The sequence below is a fragment of the Girardinichthys multiradiatus genome, chromosome 13 (genome assembly GCF_021462225.1).
Source record: "Girardinichthys multiradiatus isolate DD_20200921_A chromosome 13, DD_fGirMul_XY1, whole genome shotgun sequence".
NCBI classification, from domain to species: domain Eukaryota; kingdom Metazoa; phylum Chordata; class Actinopteri; order Cyprinodontiformes; family Goodeidae; genus Girardinichthys; species Girardinichthys multiradiatus.
Window position 1 is genome coordinate 37321558 of NC_061806.1, and position 25734 is coordinate 37347291.

Below are 25734 nucleotides of genomic sequence, written 5' to 3' on the forward strand. Positions count from 1 at the left end.
CACAATGAGCAGGAGCACACTGGGTACAGCAATGACAGAATGATTCTGATCTCATTACTAATTAATGAGCGGTGCAGTACAAGCTTTTATCACTATTGTTTGTGAAATGAGTGACAAAACAAATCTCATTCATTTTCAAATTCAAGCCCTGATTGTGATCTTACTTTTATTCTTACTGTGACGAACTTTGGAGACCTGTTACAAATCATTTAGGTGGAGAAATGGAGCTTGTGCATTATACATATGTTTTCCTTGTTTTTAAATAGGTATTTCTTTTTCATATAGTCCATGCACGCACCGTGCATGAGATAAGGGGGCGTGGCGGCTGAGTAGACGGACATGTGCGCGCTTCTCTCCCATCAGAGGGCGGTTTTGTGTCGTTGTGTGCGCAGCGTGTGGCTGCTGCTGCTGCGGCTTCTAGTGAGAGAAGTGGCAGGTACCCCAAAAATACCTACCAGCAAAGATCCAACGGCTTGGATGCGACTTTAACAGCTGATTAACCAACAATAAACACCGATATTTGTGAATGTGGCAGCCTGTTATGCTTTTTCATCACCTGTTTTAAATGAAAGCTGAGATTGGAAACAAAAGGAGAGACTTGAAAGTACGCAGAATTGGCTCAAGTAGAGATGCCTAAACGGGTTCTCTCGTCGCGATGGGGTTTGAATTGAGAAAGACGTTGTCTCACAGAAGTCGCTGAAGTTGAAGACGCGCTCCTGACCGCTGGGATGTTGTGAGCGACGCGTCGTTTGGGACAGAAGGAGCCAAAAACAAACAAGGCATAAGGGGGAACCAGGCAGGGTTGAACCAGCACCCGGAGGAATTATGGCTCTCGTAACGTTTTCTCTCAGCCTCATCACCCTGGCGCTTACAAACTTGCACCTTTCGAGAGCCAGCAGCCGTCATGCGGTGTATTGGAACAGCTCGAACCTGCAGTAAGTAGCTCTTTCTCTGCGGCTCTGAACGCAGTCCTGTCCGCGCTGCTCTTTGTTGGTGCGCACCTGTGTGGATTGTGGTTGACAACCAAAGAGAATTCGTTTAATAATAATAAAATAAAGCTAAAAAAAGAAAAAAAAATCTCTTACACTTACAAAATCTATTAGAAAAGAGATTAGATAAGACCGATTATTTATAGAAAATGTAACAGCTAGATCACTGACAATACGAAAAAAAACATAGACGCAAGTGCACATTTCCTGCCTAATCCACCAAGTCTTAATAGATTTCCTATGTTAGGATATTTAGATATCAATTGAGCAGGTGCTGTGTCTCTTAAAAGAGAAAGCTGTCTGAAAGCTTATATCAGGAGACATCCTGAAAAACGTTAATTGATAAGCTAAAAATGAAGGGTCTAAAAATGGTTCCTTGTGGAATTCCTGTTTCAATCTTTTAATGAAAAGACTTAAATTAAACCACAAGAATAGGATTACTCGATTACTACTTGGGACAGCTCTAGTAAATTTATAGTTTCCTTACATACAGGTTCACCCAACTTAAGTGTTTCACCTTTTAAACCAAATTATTATAATGGATTAATTACACAGCAATCTATTTAAAGCATTCATTTCTTTCCATTACAGTGACTAAGCTAATGAAAACCCAAAATTAGGTTTTGCAGAAAAAATGTATTTCAAAAAATTAACAAAATACAGTAATGTTTTGCAGCAGCCTACACAATGATTGGGAAGACTGCTGAATTGACAGTTGTCCAGTCATTGACACCCTCCACATGAATGTCAAGGAGAAGGACACAAGGGCACATTTGTTGCAGAATCAACCAAGTCCTAATAGATCTGCAAACAACAATACATTTGTTTCAGAGTATGCCTTCTTTGACAGACAAAGCTGTCTGAGGGATAATATAAGGTCATACTTTTGGAATGTCATTAACAGTTACACTGAAAAGGATGGCCCCTGAAATGGTTCCTTGTGGAATTCCTGGTTTAGTTTTTTTTTAAAGGAAACAACCTAATGTTACCAATAACAAGGCACTGTTTGCAACATAAGTAAATAAATTACAAAATAAAACATTTATCAAAATTGGTTAATTTTTCTCACATTCAGTACAACTCTTTCTTAGTGATGCAGTAAGGATGGAGTGAATGTTAAATATATCTCTTGTGATATATAAACTAAAAATAATGGTGCCTAAAATGGTTCCCTGTGGAATTCCTGTAAAAGATTTTTTGAGGGAAAGTCTTGATGTTATTAATTACAGCACAACGTTTGCTACTTTTACGGCGTGCTTAAATTTATGAAAACTATTAAATTATTATTATTTATATTATTATTATTATTATTGTATGACTTGATATTATTTAATTATTGAACATGTTTCAGATTTAAATCATTATTTTTCATCTTGTGATGTCCTTCCTAGTGAGCCACATGTTGCCTACCGATCTGTGTATCGGTACATGAATGTGCATGCCTTTGTGAGTGCAATTGGGTGAATGTGGCTCTAGTTTAGAGCGCTTTGAGTGTTTAAAATGACTGGAAAAGCAAATTCAGTCCATTTATCAAAACATTATGACCACTGACATGTCTCCTCATCAAAGCACAGTTAGTTGGTTGGATAATTTTGGCAGTAATTGAGCATATTGTCTCTAAAGTTGCTAAATGTAAGGATTTGAGTGAGTATAACAAGGGCCAAATTGTGAAGGCTGCATGACTGGATAGGGTTATCTCCTAAACTGCAGCTCCTTGTTAAGTGTTTTCAGTCTACTTTGGTAAGTGTCTATTAAAAGTGATCTAAGAAAGTAACTGTGGTGATAGAGGCGATGAAGGCTCATTTATGTGGTTCGATGTATAAGGAGTTTGGGACTGATCAGTGTGCTCTGATCCAACAGAGCAGCTCCTGAACCTCAGATTGCTTAAGAAATTAATGCTGGTTCTGAGAGAAATGTGTCAGAGTACGCAAGGCTTTGTGGATATTTGCATATGGAGCTTTATACATTTAGACTACTAGGGGTAGAAACAGTATGCCCTGAAAGCTGGGGGCCTCTTTTAACAGGAAGAATGGTTTGGGAATGGATCTGAAAAGCACAACAATAAGTTTGACTTAGCCTCCGGATACCCCACAACTCTGTCTGATCAAGATCCTGTAGGATGTGCTAATATCTTGGTACTTGATTTCACTATGGGAAAGTCCATTCTTTGATGATTTAGGGTTTTCACAGCAAAAGTAGGAACTTTAGGTCATAATGTCTGCAGTGATAACTCTTAAAATGACATGCATGTTCCTTTAGTTGGGTCTGTCATCAGCTAGAATACTTAAACGTTCAGAAACTATAATCCCTGCCACACTAACAGCATGCAGACTAAATGCCTGCCTATTGTTGGAATCCACCATCACTCTGGTGGCTTACATTAGGTAAGCCTCCTCAGATGTTTCTATCTGCGTCTACCTGTGTAAAAGGCAGCTTGCTGTGGGTCAGGGATCGATGTGGATTTCTGTGTCTTTGTCTTCTCATTAGCCAACAGTGAATCCATCTTTTGTACATTCTTTAATCTCTTGTCATACAACCCACCCCCAATCACCACTTCTCCATCCGTGCTACTCGTCTGTCTATTTGTATTCAACTCAGATGCAGGTCTCTCATATCTCCTCTCTCTATCTCATACATGGTTATTTTCTACCCTCTCTTGTTTTTCTGAGGTGTCTCACCAGCTTTTCTGTCCCCTTCAATTACCTTTCTTCAGTGTCTCATTATTGTCGCCCCTCAGCATCTGCTCCTGGTCCCTCGTTCATCTCCTGATAGGACGCACGGTCAATGATTGGAATTAGAAACGGTGGAAAACTTGAGACTGTTACTCAAAATTTGAGACGAATAGTGATCGAAATGGCTATAAAACTTAATCAAAACAGTCAATGGCGGATACTGCAAGACTTTCACAAGCTAATTTATGCTAAGCAGGAACTAAAGATTTATGACTGCAGTAAATCCCATCTGTATGACATGAATGGTAATAAACCTTGACAAAGTTGCATGTAAATGCTGTGAAGGTCCACAGTTTTTGAGTGCTGTAATCAATATTAGTTGTCTTTATCAATGTCAGTGAAGGCTTTTGGCAAATGCTCCTTCTGAAATGATTTTCTCAACATGAGACCAGCTCATTTGTCAGCTTTCAATTGACATTTATATGTTAGGGTGACAAATATATGCGTATATTATTAAACTTGATATTGCATGTGTAAAAGAGGGTGACAGTATGGAGGGAAAACAGAAGGAGGCAAAATGCAGGTGTTCATCTGCCTGCCTGCATGTGCAAAATCCCCTCCTTTCCTCCCAGTGAGATACAAATCTCTAAAATAATGCAAAACCTGACCCAGTTTGGAGGTAGTAGAGAAATCCACTGAGGCCATGGTAAGAATACAGATGGCCGTCAGGCTTCAAAAAGGCCTTAAAGCGTTCTCCACAGCTCTGTCTGAGGCCTCACTCGTTCAGGAAAGGGGGCTCCCTTCGTCATCCAGACCTCGTTACAGAGACAAGCCCAGGAGAGAAAGAGTAAAAAAAGGAAAGCGGTGATACACAGCCACAAAGCAGAAGCCTTTGGGGCCAAACTCTGGCTGAAGCTATAATGTTTTACCCGTGAGCACAGCATTCAGTGCAGATGGTTACAGCACAGCTGCAAGAAATGGGATCACTTTAACAGCAAGCTGTTTGCTCTAAAGCCATGAAAATGTAATTTTATGATATTTTAGCTGTAAGATTACTTTCTGTGGTCTTGTGAAGGTAAGAATTTGTTGTCATCCTTGTGGCAGCTTTTTAGTAAGGTCATAGCATTTCATCTCAACTTTATTGAATTATATACATAAATATGTTTTAGTGATAGGACAGAATGTTAACAAAGCTAAAGCTAAATCTCTACTGTTGTCCATGTTTAACTTGAACCTAACGCAATTACTGCAGAAAAGCTGAATACTACAGGAAGTACAAAAAGCTGCAGTATAAAGCTCACATTAGTTACTGCCTTTAAAGTGGGATTGTTTATGATCCAGTTATAAATTTTTACTCATTGCAATTATGTTATGAGTGGCTTTACTGGTTTTTAGTGTTTATGTTTCTTAGGACAACAGCAGATAGAATTTCTCGGGATAAGGACCTATTTTTAATTCTGTTCAAAACTCACACTTTGTCCTTAGACTATGCGCAAAACACACTGCGCATCATTCCGAACACACCCTATCAACGGCAAAGCATGGTGTTGGCAGCATCATGCTGCGGGGGTGCTTTTCTTCAGCAGGGACAAGAAAGGAGGCCAGATTTGGTGGGAAGATGAATGTGGCTAAATACAGAATACTCCTGGAAGAAAACCTAGGGCTGCAAAAGACCTACATACATAAGACTGGGTTTGGGGTTCATCTTCCAGCAGCAACGTCTATTCAGAATCTGTCGCAAGACTTGAAAAAGCTGCTCATAGACATTCGTTAGCCAATCTGACCGAGCTTTGGCCATTTTCCAAAGAAGAATTTTCAAAATGTCTCTAGGTGTGCAAAGCTGGTAGAGACATACCCCAAAAGACTTGGAGCTATAATTGCAACAAAAAGTGGCTCTTGAAACTGTTGACTCAGGAGGGCTGAATAAAAATGCATGGCACACAATTTTGAGGTTTATTTTTTTTAAAACTGTTGAGAAAATATTATGCATCACTTTTATCTAGCACATAACACCATATAATACAATTATGTTTGTGGCTGTAATGTGACAAAATGTATAAAACGTTTAATAGGTGAATATTTTTTTAAGGCATCATACGTACCTAATATGTTCTGCTAGCGCTGAATTTGGGCGAATTTCATCATTGCCCTCCTTGAAAAAAATAGTCTTCTCTTTCACCTGTGATAACCAGAGTGCTGTTTGTATTTACACAGGTTTTAGGAAGTAAACAACATCAAACAACTGATTACAGGTTTTTCTGCTGCCTTGGACTATTCCAAACAAGATATCTCGATTATTGTAACCCAGAAAAAAGCCTCGGAGCTCTTTGATCATCGCCCAAGTCTGTCACTACCACGCTGCCGCCCCCCCGACTAGAAAGTGTTGGTCTCAGCTTCTGCTCTCAGCAGTGCGCCCGGCCAACTCGTTACAGATGTCCCTGCTAATGGCTGACTAAGGCAGGAAAAAACACACACACAGGCCATTAAATCATCTTGCTTCTGAGGCAATCTGCCAATTAGAGGGGGGAGATGCGGAACATCTTGAGAGTGCGCGGGAGCAGCGGTGCACTGCAGTAGCCTCGCCTACTCACAAACATTGTCCCCTGGTCCTGCCACTTCCTCCCATCAGGTGCTTGGCCTCTCTGGATACACGGGGCACATCTCTGTAATTGGGCACCCCGTGTCAGCATGATGGAAACAGGAGACCAGCCTTCATTTAATCTACCTCTCCTTCCATAAGTCACGCAGTGTCCCTACTAATGCTCAGCCGAACACCGAAGCACAAAGAAAATGTGCCACACATCTCTTTGCTAAATTACTATTCCCTTGCCCACTCAGCAACTGGAAGGCGATCTTTTTAGCTATTTGTGGCTGGTCCTGAGTGATTTACAGCACTGTGTGTTTCATTTTGCACATTATAACCCTGATTTGGACCTGTAATGGTGTCTGTCAGGGCCCCAGCTCGCTTGATGAAAACAACCCAAGTCCCAACACACCATATTTAGCGCTAGAAAATAAATTATCACTTTGACAAATGGCTTCCCCTAGAGTGCTAGGGATTTAGGCTTTGTGATCAATGTTTAGTGGAGGTGCTGTCTTTCTAAACAGGCTCATTAACTGGCAGGCGGGTATATCTTGGAGGTTGGACCAAGCGGTAGCTGGAGGTGGTTTCCCTTGGGTGAGGGAGAAGCCGATGGCTTACAGAGAAAATTTGAGCTGCAGTGAAGCAACCTATTATTAAGAAACAACAGGAAGTAAGTTAAGCGATATTGTAGAGGATGTATAATGAAACTTGAGACATAAAAAAATAAAAAAACGATGGGAAAATATTTTACAGTGCACAAAGAATAGAGGTTAGCATGCTTTTTTTTCTCATTAATTGAGTTGGATAAAAGTCAGGAAGGCTGAACAAAGAGCATTTGTTTTTTTCCACATGCAGAAGTTATGTTATTGGCTAAATGTGCTGGAGCAGCTGTTTTCCGAGGAGATGATACCCACAGGAGTTGATCCGTGTTAATGTGGACATCGCCTGGGTCAATCATGTGGACCAGCGCTCGGAGACAATAGCTCCAGCCATCCGCTTGCCCCTCGTGCTCAGCAGAGACGGTACAAGCAGATTTGCAACCTGATTACATAGACGTTTGTCCGTTTGCAGCTCTGCCTCTGGGCTCTCTGCAATTTTGCATACAAATGCATTCTATTCATTGGCATTTAATGTCTTTTACTGTCATTGTACGACGCAGACATCTCAAACAGCCCTAGATAGTGTAAAGCTGTGAATGAATTGTCCAGTTATTCACTATATAGTGAATCAGCTATTTTGTATTGATGTTTAGCATCCCAGGTAGGCTAAATATTGCAACGGAAATTAGTTTCTCAGCGCAGTAAGGTAATGTACAGAGGTGGCACACTACATCTGTCAAAGATAACTATAACACATTAGGACTTAGTCAGAGTAGTGATAGGGTAAAAATATCTTTGATTTTTTAACAGTCATATCTCAATGATGATTCTGTCATATCAATTTACCTATGTAAAAACAAAACCCTAAAGAAAAGCATGTAATTGATTATTTAGGCCAAATATACATGTCTGTGACTTTGCTGTTTGTTCTTGTACTTCTTTAAATAATCAGAAATTGTACCAAACAAATTGATTAATTGCAGTTAATTCATGCAAAATGAATTAATCATTGAATGAAATAATTGAAAAACAGATTTTTTTTTATTTACTCAAGTTATCTATCTAATTTGAAACAATCATATCTGCCAAAAAGCAAAAATAGAAGGGGACACATGAATGTTTTACAGCACTGTTCAGTTTAACTATATTTAAACAACTGAAGGTGAAAAAGTGCTCGCTGATGAAAATGTTTAGGTTTGAGTATTTAGTTATTTTTTTCAAAAAGGGATAGTTAGAATAGACTCAATTCAATTTGTTTCTGTCCAAACTTTTGGTCTGTACTGTATTTCTCAACAAAAATTGGGACACCACATTAACTTTCAGTTTTTCAATAGAATGTTCACATATTGAACTCATTTTTTTATCCAGACATACAAAATAATAATTACAGGTAAACACATTGTTTCACCCATTAAACAAAGGATATTTACAAAACCTGTATTCTGTATTCAGCACGTAGCATAGCGGTAGAGTGGGCATCTCATATATGGAGCCTATTAGTCCTCAACGCTGGCATCCGGGGTTTGATTCAAAATTTTGGAACCTTTGCTGCATATCTTCCCATCTTCTGTCTCCCCATTTCCTGTTTATAATGCAGTGTAAAAAGGCTACTAGCATGACAAAATCTAAGAAAGGGTATTCCAACTGATAAAACGAATGTGAATATCCAACTCTAGTGTTTTCCTTTGGCTGAAATAACTCCTGTGTGATTCTTCTTGTAGCCATGGCAAAGACATCATTCTGAAGAAAGTTAGCCCCTCTCCTCAATTTCATCTGTGAGATATTTAAGAGCTGTCCTGCATTTAATCTGTTTCTAGTCACCCCACAGCATCTCAGTGAGGTCAAGATCTGGGGTTTGACTTGGCATTGGACTTTTCACTTCTTAATTCTTAGCCAGTCCTTGGTTAATTTACTGGCACCTTCATATGTCCAAAGAACACTAATCCAGACGTCTTGATCTCTTTCTATGTTCAGTCTGCCCTTCATGTTATTTGTAGCACACCTTCTATGAAAGTTACATGTGTCTGAATGTACAGGCATGCAGTAGCAAGAGCCCACTGTAAGCCCTGTGATGTGTCTCCATTTATATTTCTGTCTCAGAGCAAACATGCCAGACCTGAGCATGTTGGCAGTGGTTTTGAATTAACATAAAAGGTGAACAAAAAACGATACCCATGCTGAAGGAAGAGGATGAAAATAAAACTGATGCCTCTGTGCAATAGTGTAGATCAACCAGGGACAGAATGGGCTCTGCAGATGAAAGTACAATCCCGTTTTAAGCAGACCGTCATGACATTCTAACCCTTCATTATCTAGTATTCTCATACTCTTAAGCCAACATATGCTAATGCTAGTGTTAACACTGGTTTTTGCAGCTAATGGTGCGGTCATCTGTGCTCAGAAGTTGGAATTTCCAAATTCCAAGATGGAAAAATCGATTACACCTCCTGAAGTAGAAAAGTCTGAGATTACTTACCAAGCCCAAACTCCACACCTATAAAATATAGTGGCACTAAAATCAGTTTATTTGTATTTCTGAGAGCTTGTATCTCATTAAATCAGGAACACATACAGTACTGTACTTAATCTATGTAAGTTTCTCCCTTTATTCTTGAACGTATAGAAAATTGCAGAAATACATTGTTATGAGCTTTTTGTGCTAATAATTATTTGAGAAGAACGTTGAGCAAATTCCACTGGTTGTCCAACTTTCTACTGCAACACAATTAAACTAATCTAAGTTCAAACCTTTAAGACAAAGGGAAGGCAGCTAGTTAGAGTTAGCATGTTTAAAGAAATGTTAGCATGCTAACTGTAATGATATCTTGCTATCACTAACATCCAGCTTAACTAGATCTAAGAACCTTTGGTTTAGTTTTTCAGTCTGTTGCACTTTATATCTGCAATAAATGACACAATTTGATGGTGAAACTCTGAGAGTATGTTTAATGGTTTGTATGGATCTAAGAGTGGGCGAGCAGATCAATACATTTATATGGTATGGGAAGGTGAATGGACCCCAAGCAGAACAAAAACACAAACATGTTGCATTCTGAGCAACAATCAATCTGGGTGCGTCAGGGAATCAATTTCTAAAGGGATTTTTAATTTAATTTAGCAATGTCAGTAAATTGCCATGAAGCATTTGGAACTCGGGTCGGGAAACTCAGATCAAGTGTTGCCTAGGATTGACATGCTTGTGAATTGATTAGTAAGGGCTTGTCAGTCACTGCTCTAGGGTTTGAGTTCCTTGGAGGTCACAAGTGTGTTTGCCCTAAATTAGTTCTTGGTATGGCTTCAGCATCTTCTTCAGGGAAAAATAAGGTTTAAAAAGACATGGGCGTTGACTTAGATGACAGATATATTTCTTTAGACTTAATTTGACTTCTAGACAATAGTAAAATGAGGCATTTAATTCTCAAGGGCCATCATGGATTAAAATTCAGTTTTCATACCTGGGAGGGATTCCCCTCTTTCCTCCTACTCTTCAGCCAAGCTCATCATGTATATTTTATAGTGAGCAGGAGCTCAGCTGCAGATCTTTTGCAAGTTTTTTTCACCTTAGACTGCATTTTTCCACTTTCAAACTGAACTTTTTTTCTTTCAAGTAAACACAGTCATACACTGCTTCTCACACTTCACCCATCAGGGCCATATCGCTGAGGCGTGTCAGTGCGTTATGTTTACATAAACATAAATATATGTTGTTAACCCCATTTAACCTTAGTTTAAATACGACTCCATCGTGACAACAGTATTTACCTATGGCACAAAAAATTCACTGCTAATATAAAAACCTACCAGAAACCAACCGACATGGTGACCAATATAAACTAATTTCCAACTCTAAGGAAATCATCATGTGACTTGCCATTGCCATGAAAAGTATTTACCCTGTGTACAGATTTATTCTGTTTAAGCTTTTTTGTCACTCTTAAATGTTTCAGATTACCTTATGAAAAAACGTAATTCCCTCTTAATCCTAATAAGACTTGGCATGAGTGTGATAAATGGCAATACGTTTGTTATGTTATTGGAGTGCCTTTGAGCATCAGCCGCCTGTTTAATGTCATTCCAAAGCATTTTAATGGGAAGTAAGGCCAGACTTTGACTAGGCCACTCCCAAACTTCAGTTTTCTTTTTGAGTGATTTAGATGTCAACCTGCTGGTGTGCTTTGGATTGTGGTCTGCATAATCCAAGTGTGATTGTTCATAAGGTCATGAACTGATGGCTGGATGTTCTCCTTCAGGATTTTCTGAGAGAGAGCAGTATTTATCAATTATAGCAAGTAGTCCAGGTCCTGAGAAGCAAAATATCCGCAACTTTCTCAGAGCACTGAATGCAACACCAGAAAGGGATGCTACTGTTATTATATGGAAACAAAATAAATTCTATAAGCTTTAATTATTAATCTTTCACGATTCAGTCTTCTGTTTTAGTGTTTCAATGTCTTAATCCTCTCTGGTCTTCATCCAGTGCATGAATATAACACACTGACTGGTTTGGTGGATCAGTATAAACAGTACATAAATTCTGATGGAAAGCTGCCCAAGTACTCATCCAAGAGTTAACCTAGGTGAGAGAGAAAAAGAAAAATGTAGTCTGCCCATCAAAGGACATTAGCATCTCCACTCTCGAAGGTTATGAAAACTGCAGCTAACTGGCAGCCACAGGAGATAGTCCTGATCCCAGACAGGTAGAACCAATTTCAGACTCAATGATTTGAATGCAAATGCTTCCAACATAAAGAAGACCTTCCAACGTCTAAATGGTGGCTCCACAGTACATTATTCTGGGAGTCTGCACCACAGCGGCCCCACTACCCACTGGGAAATTACATTGCTGCTATGATGAAAATGGCTGCCATGTTGGAAAAAGATCAAAGGTGTTGATATGGGGACGGTCACTGGCTGAAGTTTGATTATTTGGGAAATGGGTCTTTTTATGGTACATTGGCTGGAAAAACGATCTGGCAGGCACAGCGCCTGGTAAAAAATAAATATGTCTATTTTTTATTAAAGCAAAAGACCTCCTCTGAACTGCGGCTGCAGAGGTGGTGTTTTAAACCGACTGGTGCACTCAGAGTTATCAGCGTTCCTTCATAAAATAAGCAGTGGGAGAGGATACAAGTTTGTGCTCTGTCATATCTTGTTCTCTGTTCGTACCCTTCAGGTGTTGAACCATGACCGGGCTTCCCTCTAATGCTCTCGACTGCTTTAAAACAGCAGCGTTAGGAGAAGTGGGAACTGTCCACACAGCTTAGTGGATTATATGGCTCCACTTTTGCTTTCATGGGGGCCGGTTTTTGATACGAGCAGCCCTAGTAGTTAGATATTGTGTTACAATTTAGATTTTTCCTTTTGAAGATGTAATTTAGTGAAGGCCTGAGAGCCTCTGGCAGCCACCGTTCCTGTAATAGGAATATTTGAAGAAAATGGAAATCTCTCTAATTTGACCCTTCAGCAACAGCAGGAGCAGCCTTAAATGAGTTAATCTGTCTGCCTCTTTGTTTTTTTAAGGAAACATTTCAATCCTCTTCAGTTGAAGCTGTTACCAAAGTCTATAAAGCTTGAAAGTTTGATGCAGCTGAAATTAGCAGAACATTTCCTGCTGGCAAAAATAAAAGTAAAATATTTATGAGAACATTTGGAGATATTAAGGCTCATCCCTGAAGAATATATTGTGTAATTACGGTATGATTCATAAAACTGAGAAGGCATTTAAGCGAAAAAGCTTAAACTGTCCTATTAGTGTTCTTCTAAGCTTTGCTTTTGTAGAGATATTATAAAATACTTTAGTGTTCAGGAATCACTCCATCTGAAAACCCATCAAAGTTAATCGAAAGGATGAATTTTTACCATTCCAGGGAGTATTCTCTTTAAGGAATAAAATGTACTTAAAATCATTGCAAATATTTTTTTTAATTTTTGCACAGTTACCACAGTACCACAGGATCACAATAAATCCAAAAGGCAACAAACAAAATGTGCTGGTGGGATTAAAAAAATATATAATAGCTCTCACCATGGCTAGATTAAAAACACATGCAGTTTAGCCCAAAATGATTCATTCTTCTGGCTGGTCTAGATTGCAAAATAAGTTTGTTTCTGTTAGGAAATTAGACAGACATTTTGATATTTAAACTCTGCAAAAGGAGTATCAAATGTATCTATTTTTATTACATCTTATCAAATATGGTACTTCAAAAATTCTGTATACAGTTTAAAAAATCAATAGAAAAATCTTCATTAACATTACAGCTATCAAACTTTTATTGGCCAGCTTTTTGCATGTTTCCATTGGGATTTTGATTATTTATCTTTGATGTTAAGCTCCAAGTCTTTGAGGTTGGAAAGCCTTCTTGCTATCACCCTAATCTTTAGCTCCCTTCAGATTACCTATTAGATTCAAGTTGGGACCCTTGCTGGGCCACTCCAAAAGGTTAATATTACTTCCAGTCAGAAGAAATATGTTGGTAAAAATAAAATATGACTTTAAACTTAAATCTGTCCACAGTATGAATCATTTTGCACTTAACTCTAATGGAAATAAAACAGAATACAATATTTCACCCTTAAATAATTAAACAATATAAGTTTACCATACAGCATATAAAGAAAACCATTTAAAAAAAGCTAAATGAAGATAAGCTCATATAAATGTGTGTAGCTTGGATATCATTAAATAGACACACAAACAGGACAAGCCTAACAATTTAGTGTCACTCAAAAGACATTTCCTAAGTCTGCCTTTACATTTTCTTTTTTAAAGAGACGGACTGGAGTACAGTTTCATAACTAATCCGTAATTTGGACCATTATCAAATGAAATATTTATTAGGTGTGGTTAAAACAATGAAAGGTGCATTTCTTTCCCTGTATTCTGTTATGATTTTAGAAATAATTATTTTCTGCAAAACAAGTTTGATAGAGAGAAGAGATAAAGTAGGCTAATGAAGAATGTCTTGCTTAAAAACACATGTTCTATATTATATAAAAATGGTCAGGATCTAAAATTGACTAAAAAGAGGCACTGAATTATCAAACCCTAAACTCAGTGTCACATTTCTAAATGACAGAGTCTGTTTTAGATTTCAACGGCCACATTAAAGTCAAGTCCAAATTCTATGGAAGCAAATGTGTCAAGTCAAGTTTATTTATATAGCGCTTTTCAGCAACAAGGCAACATATCTCCACCTCTTCACCATGCAGTTTCCTCAATTCCTCCTCCTGCTGTCGTATCCACTTTTTCAGCTCTTGAACTCTGTCTGCTTGGTCCTGTTGGCTGGTTCCTTCTGTCAAGGTGTGGTTTGCGGGCGGACCAAAGTGCAGACAAGAGCTGGGCAGCAAGCAACATGTTGTAAAAGGTTTTCAGCTTTATTTCCAGAGGTTATCAAAGAAACCAAACAAGGCACTGCACATACAAACAAAGTCCAGATCCAAAAACTTACAAGATCGGTTCTGCAGGAACATGGAAAAACTCAGCACAAATACATGGGTTGAGAACAGGGAATGACAAACACAAGGAACCAGCCACGAACAATGACACAAAACCAACTTATATACTGTGAGACAACAAAGGCAGATAATCAACGGAACAGGGAACAGGTGTGACAATGAGGCAGGGAAGCAGAAGGAACAGGTGAAACAAATACAAAGACTGAGGATGGGCAAAGTAACTAATAAACAATAAACAGAAACACAGACCAAGCAAACCTATAGACAAAGATAAATAATCAAATGGGGAATAAGAAAACTAGAATAATCATGACTAAAGTAAACAGAGAAACTAGAGGGAACATAGGAACAACAATAACAACCTAAGAACAACCAAAGAACCCATAAAGAAAACCTGAATACAAAAGTAAACAAACCTAACCACACTGACTGAATTAACTGGAAAGGAAACAGAAAATAAACTAGTAAACAAGAAGAGTGCAAATGAACAAATAATAAAACACAATTAAACATAAAGATACTAAAGAGAAATAAAACTAGAGAATCCAGGGAAGACCAAGAACTATAATAATTACATTAATAATAATAATAATAATAAACCATACAAAGTAATAAGAAAACAACCATAAAATAACTTAAGAAGTAAACACTACAAGGCGGAAGAGGGAGAAAAGAAAACATGATACAAAAACCAAAATAGAAACATCTAATCAAAAGGTAAACAAACACAAAGCCAAAAACGGAGTCCAAAAATGTCATTCCGTGACACGCTGTCCCAATATTCAAATTAAAATGTATTAATAAAATGCTTTTTCATTTTCAAAATGAAGCTGGATTTTTTGACTCATAAATAAAATTAAAAATAAATCATTTAAATTGCATTTTCAGTTTCTTCTCCAAGACTGCTCAATTTGTAAATTAATTAAAATGATAAATAAAATAACGTTTAACATTTCATTTCCAAAAGATGTCTCAGCAAAAAGTGACCAAAATTCATTTTGAAATGACAGATTTGAAAATTAAAATGTATTAACAGAAATGCTTTTTTATTTGAAAGTCATAGCTGCATTGTTTTGACTCATAAATGAAATTGCTAATAGATAATCCAAACTGCATTTTTATTTTCTTCTTCAAGACTCCCCATTGTGTAACACAACTAAAGAAAAACCTAAGAGCAAAAAGCTTTTTCAGTTTTTGCAAAAAGTGTTCCATAAATTAGTTTGACTTCACAATTCCCCCTGCTTGTCGCCCCCTAGCACAAGTATTGGGCCAAGGGAATGTCATGATATGACAGCCCAAACCATCACTGATCCACCCCCATGTTTCACTCTGGGCATGCAACAGTCTGGGTGGTACGCTTCTTTGGGGCTTCTCCACACCGTAACTCTCCTGGATGTGGGGAAAACAGTAAAGGTGGACTCATCAGAGAACAATACATGTTTCATATTGTCCACAGCCCAAGATTTGCGCTCCTTGCACCATTGAAACCGACGTTTGGCATTGGCATGAGTGACCAAAGGTTTGGCTATAGCAGCCCGGCCGTGTATATTGACCCTGCGGAGCTCCTGACGGACAGTTCTAGTAGAAACAGGAGAGTTGAGGTGCACATTTAATTCTGCCGTGATTTGGGCAGCCGTGGTTTTATGTTTTTTGGATACAATCTGGGTTAGCATCCGAACATCCCTTTCAGACAGCTTCCTCTTGCGTCCATAGTTAATCCTGTTGGATGTGGTTCGTCCTTCTTGGTGGTACGCTGACGTTACCCTGGATACCGTGGCTCTTGATACATCACAAAGACTTGCTGTCTTGGTCACAGATGCGCCAGCAAGACGTGCACCAACAATTTGTCCTCTTTTGAACTCTGGGATGTCACCCATAATGTTGTGTGCATTTCAATATTTTGAGCAAAACTGTGCTCTTACCCTGCTAATTGAACCTTCACACTCTGCTCTTACTGGTGCAATGTACAATCAATGAAGACTGGCTACCAGGCTGGTCCAATTTAGCCATGAAACCTCCCACACTAAAATGACAGGTGTTTCAGTTGCATTGGCCAACCCCTGTGTGTGTATATATATATATATATATATACCACAGTCAACAAAACTGTGAATGAACACATATGGAATAATATAGTAAACAAAACTTGTGAAGTAACTCACACATTTTTATATTTTAGATTCTTCAAAATAGCCACCCTTTGCTTTGATTAATAATAATAATAATATGAATTTAGACTTTATTGATCTCACAATGGAGCAATCGACATCTGCATTTTAACCCATCACTTTAGGGAGCAGTGGGCTGCCACTGTGAGGCACCCAGGGAGCTTTCTGGGGCTAAGGGTCTTGCTCAGGGACCCAACGACTGAGACAAATGGAACGTGGGTTCGAACGCGGAAACCCATGGGTTACATGACGAACTCTTACAACCTGAGCCACAGTTGGCTCTACTGATTTGCTCTCTTGGTATTCTCTCCATGAGGTGGTCACCTGAAATGGTTTTCCAAAGAGCCTTGAAAGAACTTCCCAGAAGTTCAGTGAGAGGCCGCCAAAGGTTATTATTTCAGTCAATATTAATGTTACTATGTATGTTTTAAACTATTTAAATTGATTTCACTCTGTTACTTAGAAAAATATTAACTTGGACAAACTAGGCTCTCTCTTTTTCAGTTGCATGTAACTGTCCAGAACAGAAAAATCTTGCCCATATTGGAAAGATTCAGGACCTGCTGCACAATCTTTCACTGTCCCTTTTGCAGCTCAATTTTATTTAATCCCATACAGTTGGGTCTGAACAGCAGCTGGGCATAAACAAGTAAGCAGACCAGAAATTGTTAAAGTTCAGTTTTAAGCTAGTGTATTCAAAGTTTTGAGGCACCCAACAAACTTCATTTGCATTTTACATTTTGCTTTTAAAAAGGAAGTTTGATGGATGCAGGAATGAAGGATCTTTAAAATCTCTCTGTCCTGCATCGAACGGAAAGGAGCCGTCCACCACTATGTTCCGATCCATCAAGGTGCCATGAAGCAGATGACAGGGACACATGTCTGAAGTCATGTTTAAATTTCATGAAGTCATGATGTTATTATAATACAAACTTCATCAGGACTTGTACTAGCTGTGGATGTGACTAGATGTAATAGATGTGTATACATGTATTATTAAAATCGTTTGCTGAATTTCTCACATTTCTCAGGACTTGACTTTCCTGCTATCAGCTGAAGCATGTGAATGTTTTCATGTATACATTATTGCATATTTCTGCGTAAGCATAAAGCATTTATTACTATTTAGTAGATTAATATAATAAACTTTCTAACTGTTTGGTATCGGGTTGCACTAAATCTCTAAACTATTACAATCAGTGCTTTAGCTTTAATAGCTCTTGCTGAAAAAGACCTCAGGCTAAATTGAAATCAGAAGTAGCCTATTGATACCCAAAGGGAAATTCTTTATATTTATTTGTGTGAAAAAAAGGCAAATTTGTATTTCAGTCAGGAAAACAAGCAGTCTAGAACTGCGGGTCTGAACGTGCGGGCAGTTTTGCAGTCATCCAGCAGATGGCACTGCCGCAAAAACAAGCGGTCTAGAACTGCATGTCTGAATGTGCAAGACTGAAACTGCGGTTTCCGGTCTGCAGAGAGATATTCAATTCAATTCAATTCAAAAATACTTTATTAATCCCAAAGGGAAATTAAATGTTGTTATAGCTCATATTATGAAGGTTTCCTCAAAGAGCCATTGTAGATGCTGATGGCTGTGGGCAGGAAGGATCTCCTGTAGCGCTCAGTCTTACAGTAGATCTGAAGAAGCCTCTGACTGAAGACACTCTGTTGTTGTAGGACAGTCTCATGAAGAGGATGCTCCGGGTTCTCCATAATGTTCTTCATTTTATGAAGAATCCATCTTTCCACAATGATCTCCAGAGGTTCCAGAGGAGTCCCCAGAACAGAGCCAGCCTTTTTTATCAGCTTGTTGAGCTTTTTTAAGTCCCTGGCTCTGATGCTGCTTCCCCAGCAGATGATGGCAGAAGAGATCACACTTTCCACAACAGACTTATAGAAGATATGCAGCATCTTGCTACAAACACCAAAGGACCTAAGCTTCCTCAAGATGTACAGTCTGCTCTGTCCCTTCTTGTAGATGGCTTCACAGTTGCATATCCACTCTAGTCTGTTGTCCAGGTGAACACCGAGGTATTTATACTCCTCCACCACCTCCACTTCTTCTCCCATGATAGAAATAGTTTTTGACTCTGTTTCTCTTAAAATCTACAATCATCTCCTTTGTTTTAGTCACGTTCAAAATGAGATGATTGTTTCCACACAGTGCCACAAAGCGGTCCACCACCTTCCTGTACTCAGCTTCTTGTCCATCTCTGATCCACCCCATGACTGCAGAATCATCTGAGTATTTCTGCAGATGACAGGAGTCTGTCTTGTACTGGACGTCTGAGGTGTACAGAGTGAAAAGGAATGGTGAGAGTACAGTCCCATGTGGTGCTCCTGTGCTGCTGACTACCTGGTTAGACTCACAACCCTTCAGTCTCACAAACTGTGGTCTGTTTGTCAGGTAGTCTTTAATTCAGGAGATTGTTGAGGCCTCCACCTGAGTCTTCTGGAGTTTCTGACAAAGCAAATCAGGTTGGATTGTATTAAATGCACTGGAGAAATTAAAGAACATGATCCTCACAGTGCTACTGGCTTTGTCCAGATGACAGTGGGTTTGTTGAAGCAGGTGTATGATGGCATCTTCAACTCCAACTCCACAGCGATAAGCAAACTGAATGGGGTCCTGATGGTTTACTGTTTGCTTACTCAGGTGGGCCAACAGGAGTCTCTCTAGGACCTTCATGATGTGAGATGTCAGGGCAACAGGTCTATAGTCATTGAGGACTGATGGGTGAGTTTTCTTTGGTACCGGAACAAGACAGGAGGTCTTCCACAACACCGGAACCTTCTTCTGGGCCAGGCTAAGGTTGAAGATTTGCTGCAGAATCCCACAGAGCTGCTCTGCACAGGCCTTCAGGACTCTAGGGCTGACATGATCTGGACCTGCAGCCTTATTCCTATTCAGTCTCTCCAGTTGTCTCTTCACCTGACTTCTTGAGACACACAGGTGGAAGGGGGAAGCAAAGGAAGCATCAGCATCTTCTGATATGGTTGAAGGCAAACATGTAGAAACAGAAGGGTCTGGCTGAGGTGGAAGATAAAAAATGTGAGGTGTTACTGGACATCTGTGGGTCCTGTGGGTCAAAGGAAGATGGAATGTCTGTTTGGCTGTGAGCAGGAGAGGAGGATGCGAAGCTTGTTTCTGAACTGAACCTATTGAAGAATGTGTTCAGTTCATTGGCTCTGTCCAGACCTCCATCGGTCTGATCATCCTTCTGCTTGAAGCTTGTGATCTTCTTCATCCCTGTCTCTGATATTGTTTTGCTGGAGCTTGCTCTCCAGCTTCTTCTTGTACACCTCCTTGCTGTCTCTTATCTTGACTTTAAGTTGCTTCTGTATACTCCTCAATAATTCTCTGTCTCCCTCTCTGAAGGCTCTTTGTTTCTTGTTAAGCAGGTCTTTCAGGTTTGTTTTTGGGGAAGCATCTCACGGTTCTGGTGGGGATGATGTCATCCACACAGAAGTTTATGTATTCGGTTACACACTCAGTCATGGCATTGATGTCCTCTCCATGTGGCTGGCACAGTGTGTCCCAGTCTGTAGCCTCAAAGCAACCTTGCAGAGCTTCTTCAGCTTCCTGTGACCATTTTCTCACAGTCCTCTTTATTACAGGTTGCCTCTGAACAAGGGGCTTATATTTCGAGCAGAGAAAAACAAGATTGTGATCTGATTTGCCTAGAGGAGGTCTTGCTGTAGAGATGTATGAGTCCTTGACATTTGCATAAAACAAATCCAATGTTTTGTTTTCTCTGGTAGAGCAGCTGACAAATTGTTGAAACGTTGGAAGTGTAGCAGAGAGTGAAGCATGGTTAAAATCACCAGAAATTGCAACAAAAGCATTGGGGTTTTGTGTCTGTAGCTTAGCAACAACTAAGCTGATGGCATCACATGCAGTGTCAGCAACAGCGGAAGGTGGAACGTAAACTCTTGCCCACATAACACTGGTGAACTCTCTGGGTAAATAATATGGACGAAAACTCACTGCCAACAGTTCAATATCTGGACTGCAGAAATGACACTTTACAGTAACATGTCCTGGATTACACCATCTGTTGTTCACAAGTACTGCCAGTCCACCTCCTTTACATTTGCTGCTCCTCTTTAAATTTCTGTCTGCTCGTATGGTTAAAAAGCCCGGCAGAGAGACGCTGGAGTCGGGGATATGATCCTGCAGCCATGTCTCAGTAAAACACATAATACTGCATGCCCGGTACTCTGGCTGGGTCCTTTGTAGGGCTTGGAGTTCATCCGACTTGTTTCCCAACGATCTCACATTGCCCATCATAATCGATGGAAGAGATGGTTTGAACTTCCTCCTTCTCTCTCTTCTCTTAGCTCCTGCTCTGCATCCACGGCGTCTCCTTTTCAACTCATCAGGGATTTGGGGTTGTAGCAGAAGTATTATTTGAGCTTTTGAGATATTAATCAGCTGCTCCCGGTTGTAAGAAACAACCCCGTTGCCATGGCAATGCATCATAACAAATGTCCAAAAATAGAAAGTATTAAGAAAAATCCTCCAAGCTGCACAGCATCCGACACTGGAGTGGACAGTCATCCAAAAAAAAATCAACTATATCCACCACAAGAAGAATAGTTCCCAAAAAAGAATAAATCAGAATCAAAAGTAACAGAACTACTCTAACCTGCTGCCACCTTGAGCGGCGCAATTCTAGAATTCATTTCATTGTTGTCCTTCCAGGGTCCTTCCCTTAGCAGCTCTGGTACATATTTGGACATGGTGATTTCCTACTGTCTCTGAACACAATCTTTGCGCTCTCATTGCGTCTCGGGAACAATGCACACCGCTCCCTAACGTACAAGATGGATAATGGTGCGGTCTGGGGCAGAAGAAGAGTTGCCACTGACGTCACTCTCCTGCGCCGCTAGGAATTGTGAAGTCAAACTGATTTATGGAATACTTTTGAAAGACCTATTAGCGATTTCATTTATGAGTCAAAAAATGCAGCTATGACTTTAAAATGAAAAAGCATTTCTGTTAATACATTTAAATTTTCAAATTTGACAGTTCAAAATGAATTTTGGTCCCTTTTTGCTGGGACATGTTTTAAAAATGAAATGTTAAATATTATTTTTTTTAAATCATTTCAATTAATTTACAAATTAAGTAGTCTTGGAGAAGATGCTTTATTTTTAATTTTATTTATGAGTCAAAAAATGCAGCTTCATTTTGAAAATGAAAAAGCATTTTATTAATACATTTTAATTTGAATATTGGGACATATTTGCTTCCATAACATTCAAAGTTTGGTACATTAGCAATCCATTTTCATATTTACATTATTATAATTATGACTTATTTTAAGCTTCCTGGATTTATAATTTAAACTAAATTAGACAATTAACCTTAATAAAATCTGATGAGCTGTCTCATCTTAGCTGGAAAGTTTCCCACATCTGCTTTCAGGTTGCATATAAACAGTCAGGACAATAACAATTAGCAACACCATTAAAAACACTGTTCACCAACCATCCGAGGTGAGGGAAGATGACGGTTTTGTTTCCACTAGATCTAAGGTCCGAAGAAGCCACCCAAAGTGATCTGGGCAAAGAGAGTTTATGTAGGTGAAAGGTCAGATTGAGGTGTGTGAGTTAAATGCTATCCAAAGTTAAAGTTAAAACATGATATTAAAATGAAATTAGAAATAATATTTGACATATTGCAACAGACATCTAACTGGTTTTTCTAATTTCCTTTTAAACTGGAGAAATGAGGAGGGCTTAAAATCGTTTGGATGGAAGATTGTGTGAGAGAGTAATCTCATCTTGTTTCATGTTAGACAGTACTGTCAACTTATTAAACTCAGTTTCCAGCTCCAGTCTGTCATTGACTCAGCTCGGTGCAATTTCTGCACGTCGGCTTCCTTTTTTCTATTCAATTACCGGGGCAGGTTTCTGCCAGAATTAAACATAATTTTCAGTTTCCGATGTTGGGTTAAACTGTTAGTTTTTCAGAAGTTTTACAGTATTTTTTTAAAAATCAAGGAACCCTTATTTAATGTCAAACTTTGGGACAAACCACCCACCTCGTCAAAGTGTACACATTAAAATGTCCTGATCAAGTCTCTTTACATCGACATTTCCCAGTTAGACCAGCAAAGCTCATGAAGCCCACTTCCTTGATTTGCCTTCTAATCAGATTAACAGTTTTTCTTTCCCAAAAGTGTTGATCAGTGGGACTAAGGTCCATTAAACTTGACATATTCCGAAATATACTGAACTAGTTCAAGTCTGAAATAGTTGGGACCCTATAATTAAGGCATCATGTTAATCTAAAAATTAATCAGCATTGTTACTCATTTAATTACTTTCCCTAAACACATCTTTTTGCAATGTGGCCACAAAAAATGAGCTCCTCTTTAAGTCTCCTCAGGCTGTTCATGAATCAACCAAACAGGCCAAGTCACACAACAGTGTGTGACTACTAAGCATAAGGTAATGAAACAAAAATGTCTAATCTGGTATAACCCCTTTTAACTAAAGCTGAAAATATTTTTTTTGGGTTATTCAAATAATATCCATAACATGTATTTTTTTTATTTCTTAGATGTGGCCTGGATTTTTTAGATAGGTACTATTATTTGTATATATAATAGTAAATAATAATGATTTAATAATAGTTTATTTATTTAAAAAATTTTAATTAAATCCTTGCTTAATAAAAAGTCAGTGTTGAAACAGTAGTTTTTATGTTTTAACTTCATATACATAGTGGAACATGGCCAAAAATATAGTATTAGTAGTATTTTACAAGTAAACATGCATTTTTGCACAGAATGCAACTATTTGACTTGGATCAAGCATTTTATGAACACCTTCCCCAAGTAGGGCTTTAAGATGGCTTCTTGTTGTATTTAAGCCACTTTGTAACTAATTTGGCAGTACGTTTGTGCATGTGTCAGACCCATTTCTAGTGAAGTTTAAGATTCCTTCTGGATTTCAGTGAAACGTTGCTTAAAGGGAGGGGTCCCCCCCCCAAGATTACATAATCTGCTGTATAATCTGCAGTCAGCAGATCAGAACATAACATAGTGATATCACACTCCTTTCTTTTCATCTGCTGCTCCACATCTTCCTCCTCATCATTTAAACAAGTCTCGTGTTGGTCTGCATCAAAAATCTATCCAAGAATTCACTCGCTGCCTTGATGTGTAAATTCAGTTATGGTTAATACATGAGCTACAGCGTATGCATAATCATGTCTCTCTACCTCAACACATAATTTTTTTCTCCCCTCTTCCTGGAGTTATCAGTCATTGATGATATGTGACTCGGAACGGCATCCTCCGACAGTGGAGGTGTAGGAGGAGAATCCTTTCCCCTTCCTTTCCTCCTCTTGTGGGTGGTAGTTCGAATAGAAATAGCTCTACAGTGCAGTCTGTTATTTATATGTGGGGCTTGCAGAGGGATGATTTTGAACGGTATTAGTGAAAAGATGGAGAGCAGCATATTTCCACAGGCTGCAGTGGGCAGCAATGTGCATTTTTGTTATGTACCTAGTTATTTCAGCTGCTTCCTTAAGCTTACAGGCTATGTAAAGGACACTTTTCGACACTAAATGCTGCAAAAACAAGATTTGTGTGTACAGTACTTGTCAGAAAATGGCTTTATCTGCATCAGTTTAAGGACCTGTTTAATGCAGCACAAGCCTGTGTCTAGACTAGTGCGTAAAACTGGGAAAAGCAAAGAGAAGAGCCCAGCTCCTTGCCATGCTGTGTGTGGGTGTATAGAATATCAATGTCCTGCTGTGCTTACACCCCTGTGTTTGTCTGGCTGCTGTTAGCTGGCATTTAAGGTATTCATTGTTAGTTGTGCGTGAGTGGGCACATTTGATTGATTGTCTTTAAAAGCGGAGTAACGATTCTGTCTGCGCATCTTAAAACTTTCGGTCTCTCTCGGTCAGCCCGTGCATGGCTTCTGCTGGTTTCTGCAGCAGCAGCCCTCCGTGACTTCCTGCCGTGTTGTTTGAAGTGTTTTTTGCTCAGCCTTCTGTTCCTGCTTCATTCTCACCTTGCGTGGAGTCAATGGGAAGTCCCAGAAGACTGCTTCGCTCAACCACATTGCTGTGTGGGTGGAGACTGGGCTCTACCACTAATTTACCTCCATTTGCTTCGTCACTCATCAGCACTGCAACTGAAAGAGGGGATCACATATGTCACCTTGTTATTTAGAAATCCCGTTGCCTATTGCACACAATGCTGGTTCATCTATTATTGGTGCACTGTGGAGCCCCTCCTGTGCCTCCCTTGTTTTAAAAAAGCCTGTAATCAGTGTAAAATAATTCAGTCAAGATATACCAGTGTTTATATTGTGGTTGTTGGTCCTAAACGGCTTTGAAATGTTGGTTTAGAGGGTTTTCATTTATACAATGAAGAATTCAAGTATGGTACAAACATGGTCTGCCAGCAAAGGTTTCTTTATATATCTCTAATTTATTTAGACTCAGATTTATACTAGATTAATCAGGATCTTCTTAAAACAGAAACACAAAGTATTTATCTGTTAGTAACCACTATTAAAAACCACTACTGATTAATCATAAACTTTAAATCAGTTACTAACTTTGAGAGCATCTGTCCTAAACTGTGTACAGCAATATTTTCTCAAACTGCGCACAACACAGGGGGACGACCTCTCCTATTGACCAGAAAGGCAACATAAGAAATGGAAAACTATTTTGCAGATGGCCTTTTTCCACTGAAGGAGCTCTCATTCTTGAGCCAGTTTGGTTCGGGTCCCTTCAAACTTTGGTGTTTTGTTGAGCACCGACGAGCATTTCCACCAGTTTTAGGAACCAAGCATGAGTCATCAACAGTGGGCGTTACACAATCAAGGGAAAGCATGGTGTCGAGGCAGCGGAGCTTGCTAATGCATGTTTAGTGTGTTTTTGCAAACATAAATAATGTTTATACAGTACATTATTTGTCTTCGACCCGCGCACGGGTGACGTTACGGTTCTCTAAGTACTCTGCGGTGCTTAAGTTGAACCTAAGTTCACACTCTGGAACCTCTTTTTGTTGGTGGAAACACGCGTCACCGGTTCAAATAACGTTCAGGAACCATATAGACCAAATATAAAAACTGCCACTGACTGAACATTAGGAACTGATCAGTATTAGATTGTTATGGGCGTGATGAACTCAAGAACCATGGCATTAATGCAAAGTTTAAAAGCACTAGAGTTATATAGCAGAGCTGCAAAATAGCAGTTTATGTGGACAGGTTATATTTAATGTTGCC

The 25734-nt window shown here is 39.1% G+C and overlaps 1 protein-coding gene across 2 annotated transcripts in view; it reads left to right on the forward strand.

The window, feature by feature from the left end:
- The first annotated feature begins 329 nt into the window (after positions 1 to 329).
- efna3a (ephrin-A3a) overlaps positions 330 to 25734 on the forward strand; it is a 118318-nt gene continuing 92913 nt past the window's right edge. Inside the window, exon 1 of one of the 2 annotated variants that reach the window (XM_047383043.1) lies at positions 330 to 935. In XM_047383043.1, the coding sequence (XP_047238999.1) occupies positions 826 to 935 (110 nt within the window). In that variant the 5' untranslated portion in view covers positions 330 to 825. The remainder of the gene's footprint in view (positions 936 to 25734) is intronic. The other variant, XM_047383042.1, reaches the window with a different exon arrangement.